Genomic DNA, 18,952 nt, shown 5'->3' with positions numbered 1-18,952 from the left:
TGCTGAAAAAGGAGGATCACAGGTAGAGGAGAGCTTCAGCAAGTAGTGACACTCTCATCAACCTAGGGAGACCTTTCCAAATAAAAATTTTAAAATAGGGCTGGGGGTGTAGCTCAGAGGTAGAATACCTCTGAGTTCTACCAAAAATAAACAAACAAACCAGCAAACCTCATCTAATGTTTCTAACATAGTACATTGTGAGCATTCCTTTATAAGAGTCTCATTTGGTGCATCCTGCAGGCTGGCTGCATGCTCTACTGACATTAATTAGGAGGATGCCCAGAACCAGTGAAAGGCAAACCCCAGGCAGGGCACCGAGAGGACCCTGGATAGAGAAAATGCAAATGCTGTCTGGGAAATCCAACTTACTCCCACTTTTCACTCATTTGAAAAATGCCTTTTGGACCAGGCGTGGTGGCGCACGCTTGTAATCCCTGCACTTGGGAGGCAGAGGCAGAGACAGGAGGATCGCGCAGGTTCGAAGCCAGCCGCGCTGGCGTAAGAGACCCTGTTTCAAAAATATAAAATAGGTCTGGGAGTGTAGCCCAGAAGTAGAAGGGCTTCCAGGAACCCCAGTACCACCAAAAAAAAAAAAAAAAAAAAAAAATGCCTTTTGAAAGCCGGGCGTGGTGGCGCACGCCTGTAATCCCAGCATTCGGGAGGCTGAGACCGGAGGATCGCGGTTCACAGACAGCCTCGGCTACTTAGTGAGGCCCCGTTTCAAAATAGAAAATAAAAAATAGGGAGGGGGGTGTATCTCAGAGCTCATATGCCCCTGGGTTACATCCCCAGGCACGCAAAAAAAAAAAAAAAAAAAAAAGCCTTTTGAACTGCAAAACAAGATTTACATGGAACTGGACTCCCCAAAGAGTGTTTACTAGTTACCAAGGACTTCATAAATATTCTTGGAAAAATCTAGCAAATACTAGCAGATAACAGTGGTCATATCCACCCTCGCCGTGCAGCGTTTTGCAGTGGGTTTTCCCCCATTGTCATTAATACCTCACAGGAACTCTGAAAGAGAATACTACTCAGATCCCCAGCAATAGGCGGACATTTTCCCCAGTAGGTGGAAGGGCCAGAATTTGAACCTGGGGTCTCTGGCATTACATGCTCATTTATCTCCCCAAATTGCCTCTCTCCTCCCACTAAGAAAACACATGAGTTAACTCAGTTAAAATCCAGAAGGTTAATCTAGCAATTGTAGGTAAGTGAGTGGTCTCACTGGAAACTTTTTCTGTTTCCCCTTAGAGCTTTTAAGCTAAGTGTAAATTGACTATGTGCTTAGGAATTTACCAGCTCAGACAGACTGAAACAATTAGACAGGAGGCCAAGTAAGAGTGAGAGAGGGAGACAGACCCCGGGCGTGTGAGTGACATTCCATTTAAAAGTTTCTCTCCATAGCCTTTCTCAATTGGCTGAAACCCTAGAGGTTTGCCTGGCTAAACCACTTCCTCTCAGAACTGTCCACCCCCGGGGGAGCCTGGGATTTGTAGTCTTGAAATCAGCTGCCCTTTCATAATCCTTTAGTGGGACTCCCTGGCTGAAGGCATGCAGTGTGGATTTCAGTAGCTTTCTATGTGATGAAATGCTCAATGTGTTTTTTAAGGAACACAAATTCCTTCCTGGATAAGAGTAAAGCCTCTGTGTGTTCAGCAGAACCAGGCCCCTGAGCCCTGGAGTCCTGGAGGCCCTGTTCCTGTTCTTTATTTCCTCCCCTCTTCTGCCCCCCCATGACACTCAGCATCATCTCCCTGTCACCTCTGGAAGGAGTTCTGGACAGAAGCCCAGCGAGGTGCAGAAGTTGGTCTGGACAAGAGGGAGCCATCTCCAGGCTGCTTCCTCCAAGCACTTTTTCTCAAAGGCAGAGCGGTCAAGACAAAATGTTTACAAGAAGGTTGTTAAGAAATAGATATTAGAGGAGGCAGTCTGTGAAACAAAGTCCTGCAAACTTATCTCAGAAATACAGGCATTCAGCTGGGCGTGGTGGTGCACACTTGTAATCCCAGCATTCGGGAGACAGAGACCGGAGGATTGTGGTTCGCAGACAGCCTCAGCTACTTAGTGAGGCCCTCTGCAACTCAGTGAGACCCAGTTTCAAAATAAAGAATAAAAAAGAGGGCAGGAGGTGTAGCTCGGAGGTCAAATGCCTCTGGGTTCCATCCCCAGACCTAAAACAAAACAAAACAAACAAAACAAACAAACAAAACAAAACCCACGGAATGTTCTGGATCACACTTTACTTTGTTAGAGGTGGTATAGTAGGTACTTCATAGTACTCAGGGAAGGTCATAGGGTTACTAACGCTGTGCGTGTCCTTGTAACATGAAGACTTTTCCAGACATTAAAATATATATATATATATATATATATATATATATATATATATTTAAATGAAACAGAGGAAATGGAAATAAGCTAACAGTTACACTATTTGAAGCCAGTTTCTTCTTTGGGGCACAGGGGAGGACCTCTAAGTCTACACAGGCCTTAAGATTCTAGCCTGATATCAGAAGGAAACCGGTCTTATTCTCTGTTGGGGTAGCAGGAGGTCAGCTATTGGGTTTTGAAGTGTTTGGTGGGTGCAGGAGAACCAAGTCTAATGGACAAGCCCCATCCTGAATGGATCTTTGCTTATTCTGGTCTTTGAACACAGATTACCCATGGCCTTTGCTGTTCTCTTATAAAGCCCTTTTAGGCTAAGGAAGATTTAAATAGCATAAAGAGAGGCTGCAAAAATCATCAACAAAGCAAAACCATGTTGATTTGGAGACATACTGCTGTAGGTACATTTGAAGAATTCTTGATAATATAAGAGGCAAATAGATTTCCTGGAAAACCCTTTCACCTTACAGTGGACAAATAAGAAAACTGCGTCCTCATTTCTGAGAGAAGAAGGCACAATTTATTTAGTCAAATTATTTTACAACATAGTCTTCATTGACAGTTGTCAGCTTAACACTTAATATAGTTTAAAAAAGTCAACGATTACCTGCAAACTTATATATATTTTAATGTCTAAAAAATATTGCATATACGGAGCAGGAAAATCCCTCGTCTCCACAAGGGAAAGTTTGGTTGTTCTTTACAGAGTTGTGATTATTGCGGTTCTGTTATTTACAAACATTTTCAAAGCATTAAAGATTTAAATGGATTGCCATTTCTTGCTTTTGCATGCCTGTTAAATAACTGTACCAGTGCTTCTCTTCCCAGTAAGTCAGTGACTTAAACGCCCTGTTTTTTGCAGCAATAGTCACATTATGCTTTTTAAAAACCAGCTATAAAAACGTACAAATAGCCCAAATGTACAGATTGACAAAAAGATGTACAAATTACATTAAAAAAATAACAATGATTGATTTGATAGTAAAATTGCATTTGTGACCGAGGTCAACTCGTTTATTTATTCTTTTTAATTTTTAACTATTTATTTTTAATACTGTGAGATATAGGAAAATAACTCTGCATAATTTATACAGTAAGTTGCCTTCCGATTGGTTGACCCTGGTCTGATGGTCTGACAAACGCACAGCGCTTGCGAATCTGTGTGAGTTAGAAATCCCTATGACTTTTAAAAGTTCTGGGACCCACTGTCATTAAAAAAAAAAAAAAAAAAAAAAAAGCTATTTCTTTAATTCTGTCTTTCAGGAATGTCTGTGTTTGCATATTTGCATTAAAATTTCTTAGTTCATATCTTGAGTATTTCTAGAGAGAATGGTCAGTGGAGTACATATTGCCCATTAAGAGGGATTTTGCAATGCCCATGGCTTCTTAAATACACACACACATACATGTTCTTTCTTTCAGATTCCAGTTGGGTGAGAACATCACCAGCCTTACAGCCAGTGTTCCAGTTGCCATCCACTGATTTAGGTCCTCCTAACATGAGATTATAAGCTTCCTGCATCTATATCCACTAAGTCTCAAACCAGAACACGACTGGTGAAGTCCATAGTTCATTATATATTGAATTCTGTAATGATGAGACCCGTGTATTGATATGAAACTGCTTTGGTCATACAAATAAAAAAAAAATGTACAGCTTCTTTCTCAGAAAACCATTCCAGTAATCTAAATAGTCAACTCATGTAATGATAGGAGATTGAGAATCCAAAATGGCGTACTGGCCCATGGAATGTTCCATCTCTTTGTTCAGGTAGAGGAAGCAAAAGTTACTTACATTAAAAAAAAATGTTTTTAAACAAATATAAAGGTTCTATCCAACAAGAAAGAACATCCAGTTTTGTTTTCTCTTCAAGGCCACCTATGTCCTTTAGAGTCCAAAGTATCCAGGAAGAGTGAGGGTTGAGACTTTAGCTAGAAGGCCACTGTGGTTAAGCTTCTAGTAGTAGCTGCCTAAGTGTGAAGGCACGTGGGTGTTGGGGTGGCGGGGGACGTTGGGGTTGGGGTAGATCCCACCAGTGGGGGAGGTCCAGTATTGTGATGCCGCTCCGAAGAAGCTGGAGGAAGTGACAGGCATGGAGGATGGGTGGGGAGGGACGAAGTTCACCTTCTGTTGATGGGCGTGGTAGGAAGGCATGTAGGAGATATCAGAGGGGTACTTGTACATGGACGACTCGGTTGGATGTGGCTGCAGAGCCTGGGCAATGCCGTGGAAGTCAAATTTATAGGCATACCTCTTGCCATGTACTTTGGTCATGATGTTTTTATCATAGTAGTATCGGAGGGCCCGGCTCAGCTTGTCATAATTCATGTTGGGCTTGCTTTTCCGCTCTCCCCAGCGCCTGGCCACCTCGTCTGGGTCCGTCATTTTGAACTCCCCATTGGTCCCCTCCCAGGTGATGCAGCTGGCGTTGGCACTGTCAGAGAGCAGCTCGAGGAGGAATTGCCACAGCTGGATCTGCCCACTTCCTGCAGGCAGGGAGGCAAAAGGGAGGGAAGAGTGTCTCAGCCTGGGGAAGTCAGAGCCCCGTTCCTGAAACCCTGAAACACCAGCGCCTTCCCACACTTTGTAAGAAATCCCATATTCTTTAGCCGGGCGTGGTGGCGCACGCTTGTAATCCCCGCGCTTGGGAGGCGGAGACAGGAGGATCGCGCAGGTTCGAAGCCAGCCGCGCTGGCGTAAGAGACCCTGTTTCAAAAATATAAAATAGGTCTGGGAGTGTAGCCCGGAGGTAGAAGGGTTTCCAGGAACCCCAGTACCACCAAAAAAAAAAAAAAAAAAAAAAAAATCCCATATTCTTTGATATTCCAAATTACCTTGACACATCAGGCTTTTTTTTTTAAGTAGATGCCTAATAATTGTGCATATTTATGAGGTAAGGTTGATATTCCCATGCATGTGTACAAAGTATAATGATCAAATTGGGGTAGTTAGCATGCCTGTCATCTTATCGTTTAATGAGAACATTAAAAAGCTTCTCTTTTGCCAGGCATTGAGGCGCACACTTGTAATCCTAGCATTTGGACAGGAGGATCATGGTTCACGGACAGCCTCAGCTACTTAGTGAGGCCCTTTGCAAATCAGTGAGACCCTGTTTCAAAATAAAGAATAAAAAATTGGGCTGGGGGCGTAGCTCAAAGGTAGAATTCCCCTGGGTTCCATCCCCAGTATGGAAAAAAAAAAAAAAAAAAAAAAACTCTTCTCTTTGAGCTAGGCTGTCAAAAATTTCTTATTGTATAGTGTTTGCCTTCAAGATGAGTACAAGAAGCAAGGGTAGATCTTAAGATAATTAATCCCAAGGCTTACTAATGAGTCCTGGTGGTTGCCAAGCTGGGCAAGTCGCTTTCCTACATTCCTTTTGGCAAAAGCTTTGATTCCTAATTTGGGGGGAGGGTCCTGGAGATTGAACCCAGGGACATTCAGCCCCTGAAACAGACCTATTTTACTTTTTACTTTGAAGCACAGTCTTGTTACGTTGCTGAGACTGGTAGTGAACTTGCCATCATCCTGTCAGCCTCCCAGGCAGTGGGATTACAGCATGTACCACCTTGCTTGACCAACGCTCATCTTCTATAGAGACCCAAATCACTGTCTGATTTCTATGTAGTGATGGGGTCTCCCAAGGTATCCCATTGGCATTAAAAAGTGTCAGGGTCACAGAAGAGCTGCCAGTCACAGGGAGAAGGTCCCCCCGCAGGCTTGGATTGTTCCCCAGCACAACTGGCTTTCAGATCTAAGCTCTATGCTGGAAAACTTGAGCAAAGGAGAAAATAGCAGAGGGAAGTGGTGGTGGCTTCCTTATCCTCAGGGCAAGAATGATCAGGCTTTAGAAACAGGTAGGGAGTCTCAGCAGGACTTGTTCTCAGCAACAGTAAGGCATGTGGGCCTCTTTGTTGCAGGAAGCCTGTTAGTTTACGATCCCAGTAGTCTTAGTTAAGGACTCACCCGGAGTTATTTTTAGTAATGAACCCTAGACACACTGTAAAATGCACTCGATCTGCAACTCTTTAGGAACATTTCTCTTTTAGAAGGTCAGATAACTCTAGGTCACTTTCTAAAATCAATGGGAGGTGGGTGCGGCGGTATATGTCTGTAATCACAGCACTCGGGAGGCCAAGACAGGAGGATCACAGGTTTTAGGCCAGCCTCAGCAATTTAGCGAGACCCTCAGTAACTTAGTGACATGCTGTTTCAAAATACAAAATAAAGTAGGGCTGGAAGTGTGGCCTAGAGGTAGAATTCCCATGGGTTCAGTCCCCAGTTTCACAAAGGAAAGAAAAAAGAAAAAATTTGGAATATTTATTAATTTGTGCCTTTTATGGATGAGGTAACTGAGAAATTCTAGGGTTGTTTCCTCTCTTTTCCCCTATCTTTCTCTACTGGCACTTCTACCTGTGCCATTTACTGCTAGTCAAAACTTCAGTGCAGAGATGCAATGCTAATTTGTTTTCCAGAAGCATCCTCAGCTAACCCACATTGCCACTTAGCAACAAGCCCTGACTCCTCCTCGTTTGTACACCAGTGTTGAACCTCTGAAGAAAAGAAGCTGAAGCCACTCAGCTGTCTGGACGTAGGACAGAGGTCTCTGTGACCTCCCAGAGCTAGGGAACATTCTGGAAAGAAAGTCTTTCTGACTCAGGTAAACTCACCAGGGTTTGCCAGACGACTGCTGGTGGGGCCCAGGATCTGGTATGGATCTAAGGAAACAAGAAAGGACGTTTGCTTCACTGTCATTACAAATACAACAACAGCATAAATCGTAAGGAAATCCCAAGCATTCATACTCTTACTTCAATATCATAGGAAATCCAGATTTCAGAAGACTTATCTGCAGACCTCAAAGATCTGGGTCATTGTTATGGTCAAAACATCATGGAATAGTAATAGCCTCATTTTTCTCATATTTGGTTTCTAAAATTTATAGATTCTGTTGTCATTACCCAAAACAAAAGTGCAGAAATGTTTGGGAAGGAACTGACTGATATTCAACCCTACAGTGAAGGAGCCGAAGGATCGCTTGTTAAATGGGCTTGAAGAAGGTCTCATGATGGCTACTGGACTTTAGTAGTCCTACTTAATTCTAAAAACATTACAAAGATCTGTTTTTCTGATGGAGCATAAAAACCACATGGCTGGAAACCAAGCTGCTTGGGTTCCAGGCCCAGCTATGCTATAAACAAAATCGTTTGTTAGACAACCTCTGGGTTTCAGTTTTCTCATCTGCCAAATGAGTAGGTTGGGCTCCTGACCTCAGCTCCCTTCCAGTCCAGCACTCTGTGATTTAAAGCTTGGAAAGGTCGACACTAACCAGAATTTGGAGGCTAGCTATAAAGTCGCTATTCTTAAAATCTCAGTTTACTAAACGCTTATGTGGTTATTTAGCTATAAAAAAGACTCTGCAATATGGGTGTAGGTGAGATTCATCTGTTTTTCAGTTGAGGAGATCATGGTGGAGAGCTGGGGCTCGACTTGGCCACACTGTCAAATCGTCTGTGCAATGTGACCATTTTTACAATTATAATTGCAATTTGAAAACAAATCAATATAATTCTTGGGTTTCTATTTAGAGCTAGGGACTAACTTGAAGAATCTCTAAAGCATTTAACCTATTTTTTTTCATACACACTGCTAGTGTCACTAAAATATTTCCATCAGATGATGTCCCATTTTCTTGTTGGTGGAGCTTGGAAACTCTACATGTGACTTGTGTTTCACACCCACAGGTTTATTCTTCACCTTCCTGTGCAATTTTCTCTTGTTCTATCTGGGGCAGAGATGGAGAACATCTCTGCCCATCCCAGAGCAAACGGCTTGTCCATCTCGGGCACGCCACCTAAAGAAGACTGGGTAAAGTGGGGCTTGCGCATTACAGCTCTCTCCAGATCTCTGAAGGACTTTGAATAGGACCTTTCGCCAGAGGGCAAACTAGGAAGCTGGAAAAGGGATTCAGCTCAGGAAGTGGAACTGAGCTGGGCTAGGCAGTCGGCTCCCTGTTTTGCTGCAAGTATTCAGGTAAAAGTGAGGTAAGCACGAGACTGAGGTGTTGCAGACCTTTCGTCTCCATGTTCCATCCCAATACTAAGAGTCTCCAAGTCCTTAGAAGTTTTCTTTGTTAAGTACATCCATCACAGATTGAGGGTGGTTTTGCATATGTTTTGGTGAAGCATAAGGGCTTGGACAAGATCATAGGAGTCTGGGGCGACAGCTCTAGCTCTTTCGTTCACCAGCAGTGTTGCTGTGAGCGATCACTTTGCCTCTCTGGGCCTCCGTTTCTTTCTTGTACACAATTAAGCATTGGAACATTTCATCTTTAAGTTTCTTACACCTCTAATATTTAACAAATCTACCTGAGTTCACCACCTGTTATTTAATTCACAGATTTATTACCAAGGGAATCACATATAGACCCTCTTGGAAAGAAGAGAGCTCTATTACATCTGTAATAGAGTTGCTCCTTGGTATACATGGGAGATTTGTTCCCGGCCCCACTTGGGATGCCAAAACCCATGTATGCATATGTTTTTATATAAAATGGCATACTATTTACATAGAACCTATACACATCCTTTCATATATTTTAAATCATCTCTGGATTACTTATAATACCTAATACAATATAAATACTACATAATGTTATATGTGTTGTTTAGGGAACATTGATAAAAAAACATTCTGTACGTGTGCAGTGTGGATGCAGGTTTTTTTTCCTGACTATTTGGGGCCTGCAGTTGGCTGAATCCCTGGATACACGACCCACAGATATGGAAGGCCAAGTGTGTATTGTCTAAATCCTCCGTCAGCCAACTATGTTACATCCAGTGCTGCACAAGAAGCAAAGGAGCGATCACACATCTGGACTGGTACCTGGCTGGGGCCGCTGTTCAGTGTTCTTACTCATTGTTTGTGTTCCTCCAAGGGGGGGACCTGTACAGAGGGAAGAAAAGAAGGTAAGTGGGCCATTTTGCGGGAGAGAGGGAAGCAGCTGATCTGGCCCCCTCTAGAGGGAGGACACCTATGTCACTATTCACCCTAGCTCCACCCATTCATGTATTCCTTTACGTCTATACATATTTCTCCAGAATCACTGTGTGGGAAGTTCTTCACTTGGGAGGTCCAGTAGCGAGCAAGCAGTTTCTGTAGAACTTACATTTTAATGGGGAAGACAATACTGCTCTGAATGAAGTTTTAAAAATAAATTTTTTAAATAATTTTTAAAAGCCGGGCGTGGTGGTGCACGCTTGTAATCCCCATGCTTGGGAGGAGGAGACAAGAGGATCCCACAGGTTTGAAGCCAGCCTTGCTGGCTTAAGAGACCCAGTTTTCAAATAAAAAATATAAAATAGGTCTGGGAGTGTAGCCCAGAGGTAGAAGGGGTTCCATCCCCAGTACCACCATGCCAACCTGGGTGTCTTCCCACAACCCCAACTCTACTGAAGTGCCTTTCCTCCTCATCTCCCCAGGTCCCAGTCCCGCCTCTCTTTTCAGAGCTAACTCAAGAGGCAGCAGGTTCACAAAGCCAGATGCAAAGAGTTATGTGTGTGCAGGATTTCTCTGCCTTGCCTAAAGGACCAGTCCCCATTGGTGCATTTTTGTGAACCCCATAGACCAAAGTGTGGTATGCAGAGAAAACAAATGATGAATGCATGTTGCTGAAGGAGATCTTGGTTATTGCGTGGACATTGATTTATAATTGCAACTTCTTTCTTAGAAAAATTTCCTTCACCACCCATTCATCTGCTTGATACTTTACTTGCAAGAGACAGCAAGATTGGCCTATTCTGGCTCAGGAATTCATGAATCATTCTCTTTCCTTGCTCCTTTAATAGGAGAGATTGGATAGACTTTAATATGTCATCACCACACCACCTGGTGGATAAATTGGTGTCTCTGAACCCTACCATCTCCTTACCAAGTGATCCTCTATCTCAATCTTTCATGAGATAAGGATGGGGACATAGGTATGATTAAGCCTTGTCAACTGGAGGAACAAAATCTTAGATGTTCATTATCCTGACTTAACTAACAGAATCCAATTCCATGATCTCTCAATCATATAGGAACTTTCAAACTTCAAAGATAAAAGAAAACAAGTACAGTGAAACAAATCTCAAAGAGCTAAGCAAAAATCTATAGCATTTGTCAAGGACAAACGTATCAGGGACAGGCTCTAAATAAAAAAAAAATATTTTGGTAATAGGGAATGAACCCTGGGCCTTGTACATGCTAAGCATGTACTCTACCACTGAGCTACATCCCCAGGCCCTGCAGATTCATGTTGATATCTACTCATAACATATGAAAACAAATGCATGATTTTATTTATCTCATGACCTTATTTTTCACCCCTGTGTTCAGAACTGTTTTACTCCCAAAGAGTGGTATGCCATTTACTTACTTTTGTTGAGGCCAGAATTCATGTTATTGCCCCAGCCTCCTCTCCTGACTGAGTCATAAGAAGGATCTAGTGAAAAGCAACAAATTATTATGTTAGCTTTGCAGAGGGGTTGCATGAAGAGCATCCTTAGTGACCAGCAGAAATGAGATTGAGTTTAGCAATAACTTTTTAAGCATCACAAAATTCCCAAAGTGTACTTTTCCCCTGGGGCTGGAGGGTGGGGTGGTGAAATAAACATTAGCCCTGATTTTAAGAAGACAGCTATCTTATTCCAGGGGCTGAAGTCCTAGAAAGAACACTGAATTTGAAGTTAGAGCACAGTTCGAGTTCTGTCCTTGCTATTATATGTCATGGGATTTTTTTTTTTTTTTTTTTTTTGGTGGTACTGGGGTTCCTGGAAGCCCTTCTACCTCCGGGCTACACTCCCAGACCTATTTAATATTTTTTTATTTGGAAACAGGGTCTCTTAAGCCAGAGCGGCTGGCTTTGAACCTGTGTGATCCTCCTGTCTCCGCCTCCCAAGCGCGGGGATTACAAGCGTGTGCCACCACGCCCGGCAAAGCATCTTTTTGTTTTTTTTGCGGGTCTGGGGATGGAACCCAGGGGCATTTGATCTCTGAGCTACACACCGTGCCCTATTTTTTATTCTTTATTTTGAAACCAGGTCTCACTGAGTTGCAGAGGGCCTCACTACGTAGTTGAGGCTGCCCGCGAACTGCGATCCTCCAGGTCTCAGCCTCCCAAATGCTGGGATTACAAGCGTGCGCCACCACGCCCGGCTTGTCATGGGATCTTGGATGTATCAAAAGATTCTCTGAGCCTTTAATCTGCAAATGAAAATTGGATTATGATGAGGTTGTGCTCAGAACCAAATGAGATAACATATGTGAAACACCTTGTAAAACTTCCACAAATATAAAAAAAAATTGTTCATAGTCTTGTATTAAAGTCCTTCACACAGCTCTGAAGAGGTGGGGGATGTCCGAAGAAAAGGTCCCATGGGAAGACTATCTCAAAACCCATGTCCCTGACACCCCTGCAAGGTCAAATCCAGCTCTGATTTCAGCACACTGATGTGTGGAATGGCCCTCACCGATGTGGGCACATTCCAGACTCTTGCAGGTCTCTTGGACTGGACTTCTTTGTTGATAATGGAAAGGGGTGGGGCTGATGGTTACAGAAAAAGGAAAAAGCCCTAAGATGTGTCTGAGAACTGGCCCACATCAAGAAATGAGAGGATGAGCACCAGGCGTGGTGGTTCATACCTCTAATCCCAATAGTTGGGGGGCTGAGACAGGAGGATCACAGGTTCGAGGACAGCCTCAGCAATGTAGTAAGGCTCCCAACAACCTAGCAAGAACCCATTCCTTGTTTTAAAACAAAGCAAAGGGCTGGGGTAGAGCCCTGTTTGGAGGTAGAGCGCTCTGGGTTCAATCTCCAGTAACCCGTGTGCACGCATACACATACCACATCACCAGGCAAAAATAAAAAAAGAAAAGAAACAAGAAGCTAGAGAGCTGCTGCCTGCCGAGAAGTGACTCAAGGCTCACTTCTGTACTGCCGTGAAGACTCCACAGAACCTGAACTTGTGTGATCCCCGCCTTTCTTGAAGGGGTCCACATGCCTCCATCCTGGTGCTCAGAACTTGCTGAACTCACTGGCTGGGTAATTCCCTCATTTCCTTTCTAGTGGTGCGAGTTCCATTGACACACGGAACAGGAATGGCAGAGGGGCTTAAGGATACAGAATTATGACTTTGAAAGTCTTTCCGCAAACAACAAAGAAACCATAAAAACCATCCGAACAAATGGAGCACAAACCTCATCAAACAGCACTGTGACAGGGCGAAACACAAACCATCCCTTCCGACCCCCTGAGCCTCTCAAACAAATTAGGGCAAGAGCTGGGAAGATGGATGGATGCATCTCACTGTTACTGGCTAAGAAGAACCAAAAGACAGCAACGATTTCCTTGTGGAAAAATCCACGTGCAGATGTACATTCCTCCTGGCTCTGGAAAAGCCAGTTCAGTTTTTAAATTACAGTCTTTAGCAATTGGCATGAAAAGCAAAACAGAAAGTGAGGGGGATGGGAGATCGAGGAAGGGCAGAGGAAGGGAAAAGAACACAAAACTCCTTTAAGTTCTCTGTTTTGGTTTTTATTTGACTTTTTTCTTTCTTTTATTTTTATTTGACTTTTTTTCTCTTTCTTTCACAATTCCTCCTGAAAATAGACTCTTGTTTTTTTTTTAAAAGCAAGCCAAGCAAACAGAAAGCTGACTTGGTTATGAGCTCGCATTGAAGTTGAAGTCTCCATGGGCATTTGGAGGGGGGCATTGAGGACTGAACCCAGGGGCACTGGACTGCTTTATTTTTATATCCTCAACACTGCTTTATTTTTATTTTTAAACAGGGTCTTGCTAAGTTGCTGAGAGTCTTGCTAAATTGATGAGGCTGCCCTCAAACCTGAAAGCCTCCTGTCTCAGCCTCTTAAGTACTGAGACTAGAGGTGTGTGGCACCACACCCAGCTTCCATGGGCATTTTCTGAGGGATCCCGTGACGTTCTGCAGAGTGTGTGCTACGGTGACATTAACAAAGAAGAAGGTGAGAGTTGGCAAAGACTTGTCTTTGGTTGGAGGAGGCTGCTGGCTGGGCCTCTAGACATCTATTTGGGACCGACTTCCACACCATGTTTTGTGACTGTAGCGTAGATGTGAGATAGTATGAACCAAGTTTCCTGGCCTTGAATTTAGACATGGGACAATCAGTAGGACTGTGAGGAAACATGGTCTCACACCAAAGACACGGTGGAGGCTTGAAGGGTCACCGCAGGTTAGGAGGGGGAGGCCAGTGGTGTGGATGTGCACAGAGCTGGCTGGACAGGAGAGTGAGCCACGGCAGGAGCAGGGCTATGGGTGGAGCAAGGTCAAGTGCGAGGCACAGGGAAAGGAGGGAGGGGAGGACGGGGCAAGGCTGGCTTAATGGTGTGTTCCTGAAGCTAAGCAAGCTTTGCGATCTCGGTGACTCCAAGGGGGCGTTGGGTCCTCAGAGACACAGGGAAATGGGTGTTCTGAGGAATTTTTCGAGGTGGAATGTAGGGTGGCTCAGTGTGCGTGGAGAAAAGGCCATTCTATAGGGGCAGAACAGAAAGGAGAACCAAAAGTGACAAATTCAAGTAAAAGTATGTGTGTTTGTGGCAGGGGGTGGGGATAAAGCTCCAACTAGTTTCAGGAACAGGCTTCATCTGAAGTCTGACTTGATTTCTCACTTACTGCACTGATGAAACTGTCTCAAATCTTTCTAATCCATTTGTCTACTCAAGCATTGGTCTACTGAAGGCTTTTGTCCTCTGTGAAGGCTGTGTTACAACCACTCAGAAGGAACTTTTCAGCTGGGCGTGGTGACATGCACCTGTAATTCCAGTGCTCGGGAGGCTGAGACAGGAGGATCGTAGGCTAGAAGTCAGCCTCATCAGCTTAGGCTGTCAGAAACTCAGTTTTATTTGTTCTCAAATAAAAACTAAATAGTGCTGGGTGTATAAGCCAGAGATGGAAGACCCCTGGGTTCCACCCCTAGTACCACACACACACAAAAAATAAAGGTACTTTTTTTGGTGGTCCTGGGGTTGGAATTCAAGGAGCATTATACCTCTGAGCCCTATTTTACTTTTTGTTTTCAAACAAGGTCTTACTAAGTTACTGTGTAAGGTCCTCCTGTCTCAGCATACTCAAATACTGGAATTACAAATGTAGACTACTGCTCCTGACTCAGAAGGGATATTTTTTTGAAGCACAGATTCTGGCAATAGCTCTAGTGGCCTTTCTTCCTATTCTCTTATTCTAGCTCCAGGACAGAGCAGTCCCTTACAAATTCCAGAATACCGGGCGTGGTGGCGCACACTTGTAATCCCAGCATTCGGGAGGCTGAGACCAGAGGATCGCGGTTCACAGGCAGCCTCAGATACTTAGTGAGGCCCTCTGCAACTCAGGGAGACCCTGTTTAAATTAAAGAATAAAAAATTGGGCAGTGGATGTAGATGGGAGGTCAAATTCCTTTGGGTTCCATCCCTAGACCCGCAAAAGAAAGAAAGAGAAAGAAAGAAAGGAAGGAAGGAAGGAAGGAAGGAAGGAAGAAAGAAAGAAAGAAAGAAAGAAAGAAAGAAAGAAAGAAAGAAAGAAAGAAAGAAAATTCCAGACTGCAGGAATTAATTCCCTCTCACCAATAGCAGGTGGGTTGTCTGGAACCCCAGCGAGTGAGGATGGTTTGCAGTAGGTATCTTACTAGAAAAGAAGCGGGTGGTGCCATCGTCCCTGCAATGTCTCGGGTATGAGGAAGGATGCTGAACTTTAGGGGTGGGGACTCGCATAGGCTGAGCTCACGGCAAAAGCCTAGAGGCCTCAACAAACCACACAGCCCTCTCAAAGGTGAAAAAGAAAGTCACATAAACAGAGAGGCCACCCAGGGATCAGCCGCACTGTGCTCTCTCTGGAAGTTAATAGAGCAATAAACAGCCCTGGGCCAGGCCGTCAGCACGTCTTCAGCCAAGGAGTGGGGCAGCTAGTGGAGTCAGAGCAACAAAGACCACCCTCCCATGTACTCTTTCATTCCCCTCTCTTTCCATGGAAAATCCTACCACTGGCACCTAAATCCACAAAGGACAGCCTGGGCCCACTTACCAGGGAGTTTAATAACTACACTCTGTAGGTGCTGGGGCTCTTGGGGACATCCTTTCAATTAAAGATCGAAATGAAAACCAGTGTTTTTTGAAGGCATTCCTGCTCCAAAGACAAAGTGTGAAGATGGAAAAGGCCGAGGCCAGGAACTAAGGTCTAGCATTCTGCTTTTGAGATTGGAAGAACTGGTGAAGCTTTGCAGATAAAATGAGATATTCAGGCCAACTCTCAGTACGACCCCTACTGCGGAGTTGGCCTCAGTAAAAGTTATCAGTGTAAGAGTTTGCACCATTATTATATATTTAATAATACTCTGCCGGGTGTGGTGGCGCACGCTTGTAATCCCCGCGCTTGAGAGGCTGAGACAGGAGGATGGCACAGGTTTGAAGCCAGCCTTAGCTACTTAGTGAGGCTCTCAGCAACTTAGTGAAACTCTGTTCCCAAATAAAATAAAAAGAATAGGTCTGGGAGTATAGCCCGGAGGTAGAAAGCCTCTGGGTTCCACTCCCAGTACCACAAAAAAAAAATAAATAAATAAAAATAAAATACTCAGACTCAGAAGTTGGCCAGCCTACCAAATACGCGCAACTTCTTTCCCTTCCCTCTATCCTCTTCACTCTGCTTTTTATAGTTTTCTACTTATTACATAACTTCATCAACAATCTATTCATGTTTACTGTTTGTGGTCTGCATTCGCCACCTGAACACCAGCTCCCCAAGGTCCCAAGGGTCCCCAAAGGGAGCTTTGTTTGCTCTCTGGTCCATCCAGGCACGGAGGACAGCGCCCAGCCCTCAGCAAAGATATATTTTGTTGAGTGGAGAAATGAACTGGGACAATATTTTCTCCTTCATGCTAAATGGACACCGTTCCTTTTACTATTCAGTTGAAGACAATCCAGCTTCCTACTTTGACTTCTCCTTTTTGGATGAGGTCTTCAGGCCATTTAGGTCTGGGGTGATGAGAAGTATATGTCCCCTCTGGGTGTATTAAACAAACCCACCTATTTTGAAGCAGAGGCTACAAGCTTATCCCCACGGGGAAGTCAAGGACTGGATGCAACTCACAGAAGTGGCCTAAATATTATTTCATATACAGTCATGTGCCACATAACCACGCTCCAGTCAACAGTGTATGTCTCCTAGAGTAAAAAAGCTGTCCCATAAGGTCATATCAGCCAGTGACACCGTGGTGTAGTTTGTGTAAGTACAGGAGGACGGAGGTCATCTCAGAATGCATTTATCAGAACGCACTCCACTGTAAAGGTGAAATGAGGGATCATGGTGTTTTTCTTTCCTACTAAAAGTCATATAACCGAAAACTTAGCAACATGTTCAGCTCCTGTACCAGTCATACAAATGGAAATATGTCTCTTACCAACATGGAAAACCTGGACCAGGGAGCTAACCCAGGAGCTCACATTGCTACACAATTTCTTTCCCTCTTGCACCCTGATTCTAGCTGATTGTATCAGTGCCCAGAGTTCTTTCATGGGGTATGCCCTCTCCTAGGAGCACCCTAACCTTCCTGATGCAGTGCGTGGAGCCTGTGTACTGCGAAGCGATTCCTAAGAAGACAAGCTTGAGGGGGCAGCGAAAGACACAGCCTGCAAAAATGTGCCCATTCCAACCAGCACAGAAACTGACGGCCTCAGAACCTCTGTGCAGCGGCAGACGGCTCTATCAGCAGAAAAATCATGACCTGCTTCTGCCAAACTCACTCTTTACTTTAGTGAAGGCTGACACCCCCTGGCTTTCTGGCGTACCGAGATGACAAACCCCATTGTGATCCCTTCTCAGAGGAGTCACCAAAGGGCTCGGCCTGGGGTTTCTGGTTTTGGGCAGTCCTGAGATCAGTTTTTGCCAAAGCAAAGAGACCTGAGCCTTTTTCTGGAGAGTTGGGGGGTGTTGCCAGCTATTGTGGATAATTCAACCTCCTTGTATGATGGCCCAAACAGTTTCTCCATTATGCAATGCTCAGTGTGGCTGAATTTGACACTAAATGGCCTCTTAGATTCCAGAGGAGACTCCTGGGGTAGAGAAATATGAGCTTGCAGTCCCCCCCCCCTTTCTTTCTACAGATCCCTGTTTGAAGGAGAAGGGTTTTGTTGGGCATGACCCTGACATAGACACACCAGTGTTAACTCACCTTCTGTGCGAAGCCTTTGAACTGGTCCTGGAAATGTGGTCAGATGTCTCAGGAAAGATGTTCCTTTCAGCCCCAATGCCTACACTTAGCTGTCTAAAGGTCCAGATGTACCAGCTGACATATGACACTTTAGTTTGTCATGACCTCATCCCGCCGCCCCTGAGGCAGCGACACTAGCAGCAGCAACCAGAAGCCTCTCCCTTCTCTCTCCATCCTCCACCACAGAAGGCCTCACTCTCAGTGGCTTGACGGAAAAGGCGCATCTTCCCAGGAATTTCTCATCCAATTTCTGGTTGCTGTGAGAAGGTGGCCACCCCTCAGCCTGTGTACCCTTGGGGAGCCTGGCTTCAGAATGCAGGCTTTTGGCCCAGGAATGGTCAAGGCTGTTCATGCTCAGAATTGGGCAGGGACCTCCCTGGTAATCACATCCAAACTGACTGTCTTTCTTTCTTTCTTTCTTTCTTTCTTTCTTTCTTTCTTTCTTTTCTTTCTTTCTTTCTTTCCTTCTTTCTTCCTTCCTTTTTTCTTTCTTTCTTCCTTTCTTATCTCTCTCTCTCTCTCTCTCTCTCTCTCTTTCTCACTCTCTCTCTCTCTTTCTTTTTTTGTGGTACTAGAGATGGAACCCAGGGGTATTCTACTTCCGAGCTACAACCCAGACCTATTTTTTATTCTTTATTTTGAAACATGGTCGCACTGAGTTGCAAAGGGCCTCATTAAGTAGCTGAGGCTGGCCGAGAACCAAGATATTTCTGTCTCAGCCTCCCAAATGCTGGGATTACAAGCATTACCACACCCAGCTCCAGACCTTCCTTCTTGAAAGAGAGAGGTTGCCAGAGGAAAATTCTCAAATTAATGGGGGTCCTGAGGCCCAGGGACTTGAACTACCAACAAAGAGCCAAGCCTACTAGGAGGAAAATACATCCCAAGACGTGGCCAGGAAAGAACTTTGTAGTGAGCAACGGCCTGTTGTTGAGTGATCACACATATTGGTACCAGTGGAGGACACACTAGGCACCCTCTGTGCACCTCTCTGATGTCCTGTGTTCTAACATGCACTATCTTTGGGAAGGAGTGGGCTTACCGGCCACCAACCTGACATGGGCGCTTTCCTCGGGGCTGTCATTCCTACCATGCCCCTCCTGTGAATGTCTTCTGTGCTTCCTGAACCCTCCCAGTACCCAACTTAGGTAGGGCAGGTTTCTTGCTTGTGATGGTCTCTGCTATAGCCCCTGCCTCAGCCCTGCCAGCAGCTGTGCCGGCCCTGATGCCCTCTCCTCTGGCCTCCTGACCTGGCCTCCCTCCTCAGGCCCTGAAGCAAGCTGCCATGTGGCGGTC

General features: G+C 44.7%; 1 protein-coding gene across 3 annotated transcripts in view; it reads right to left on the bottom strand.

Moving 5' to 3' along the window:
* Nucleotides 1-4,342: 4,342 nt before the first annotated feature.
* The window catches only part of FLI1 (Fli-1 proto-oncogene, ETS transcription factor), a gene marked incomplete at both ends in the record, with an annotated part of 136,689 nt that continues 122,079 nt past the window's right edge, over nt 4,343-18,952 (bottom strand). For all 3 annotated transcript variants that reach the window (XM_080713977.1, XM_080713978.1, XM_080713979.1), the window contains 4 exons: nt 4,343-4,872; nt 7,054-7,101; nt 9,269-9,328; nt 10,800-10,865. In XM_080713977.1, coding sequence (XP_080570103.1) covers nt 4,343-4,872; nt 7,054-7,101; nt 9,269-9,328; nt 10,800-10,865 — 704 coding nt within the window. The remainder of the gene's footprint in view (nt 4,873-7,053; nt 7,102-9,268; nt 9,329-10,799; nt 10,866-18,952) is intronic.

Source organism: Muscardinus avellanarius (genome assembly GCF_963383645.1).
Source record: "Muscardinus avellanarius genome assembly, chromosome: 1".
Classification (NCBI taxonomy): Eukaryota; Metazoa; Chordata; class Mammalia; order Rodentia; family Gliridae; genus Muscardinus; species Muscardinus avellanarius.
This window is presented reverse-complemented; position numbering and strand designations above follow the sequence as displayed.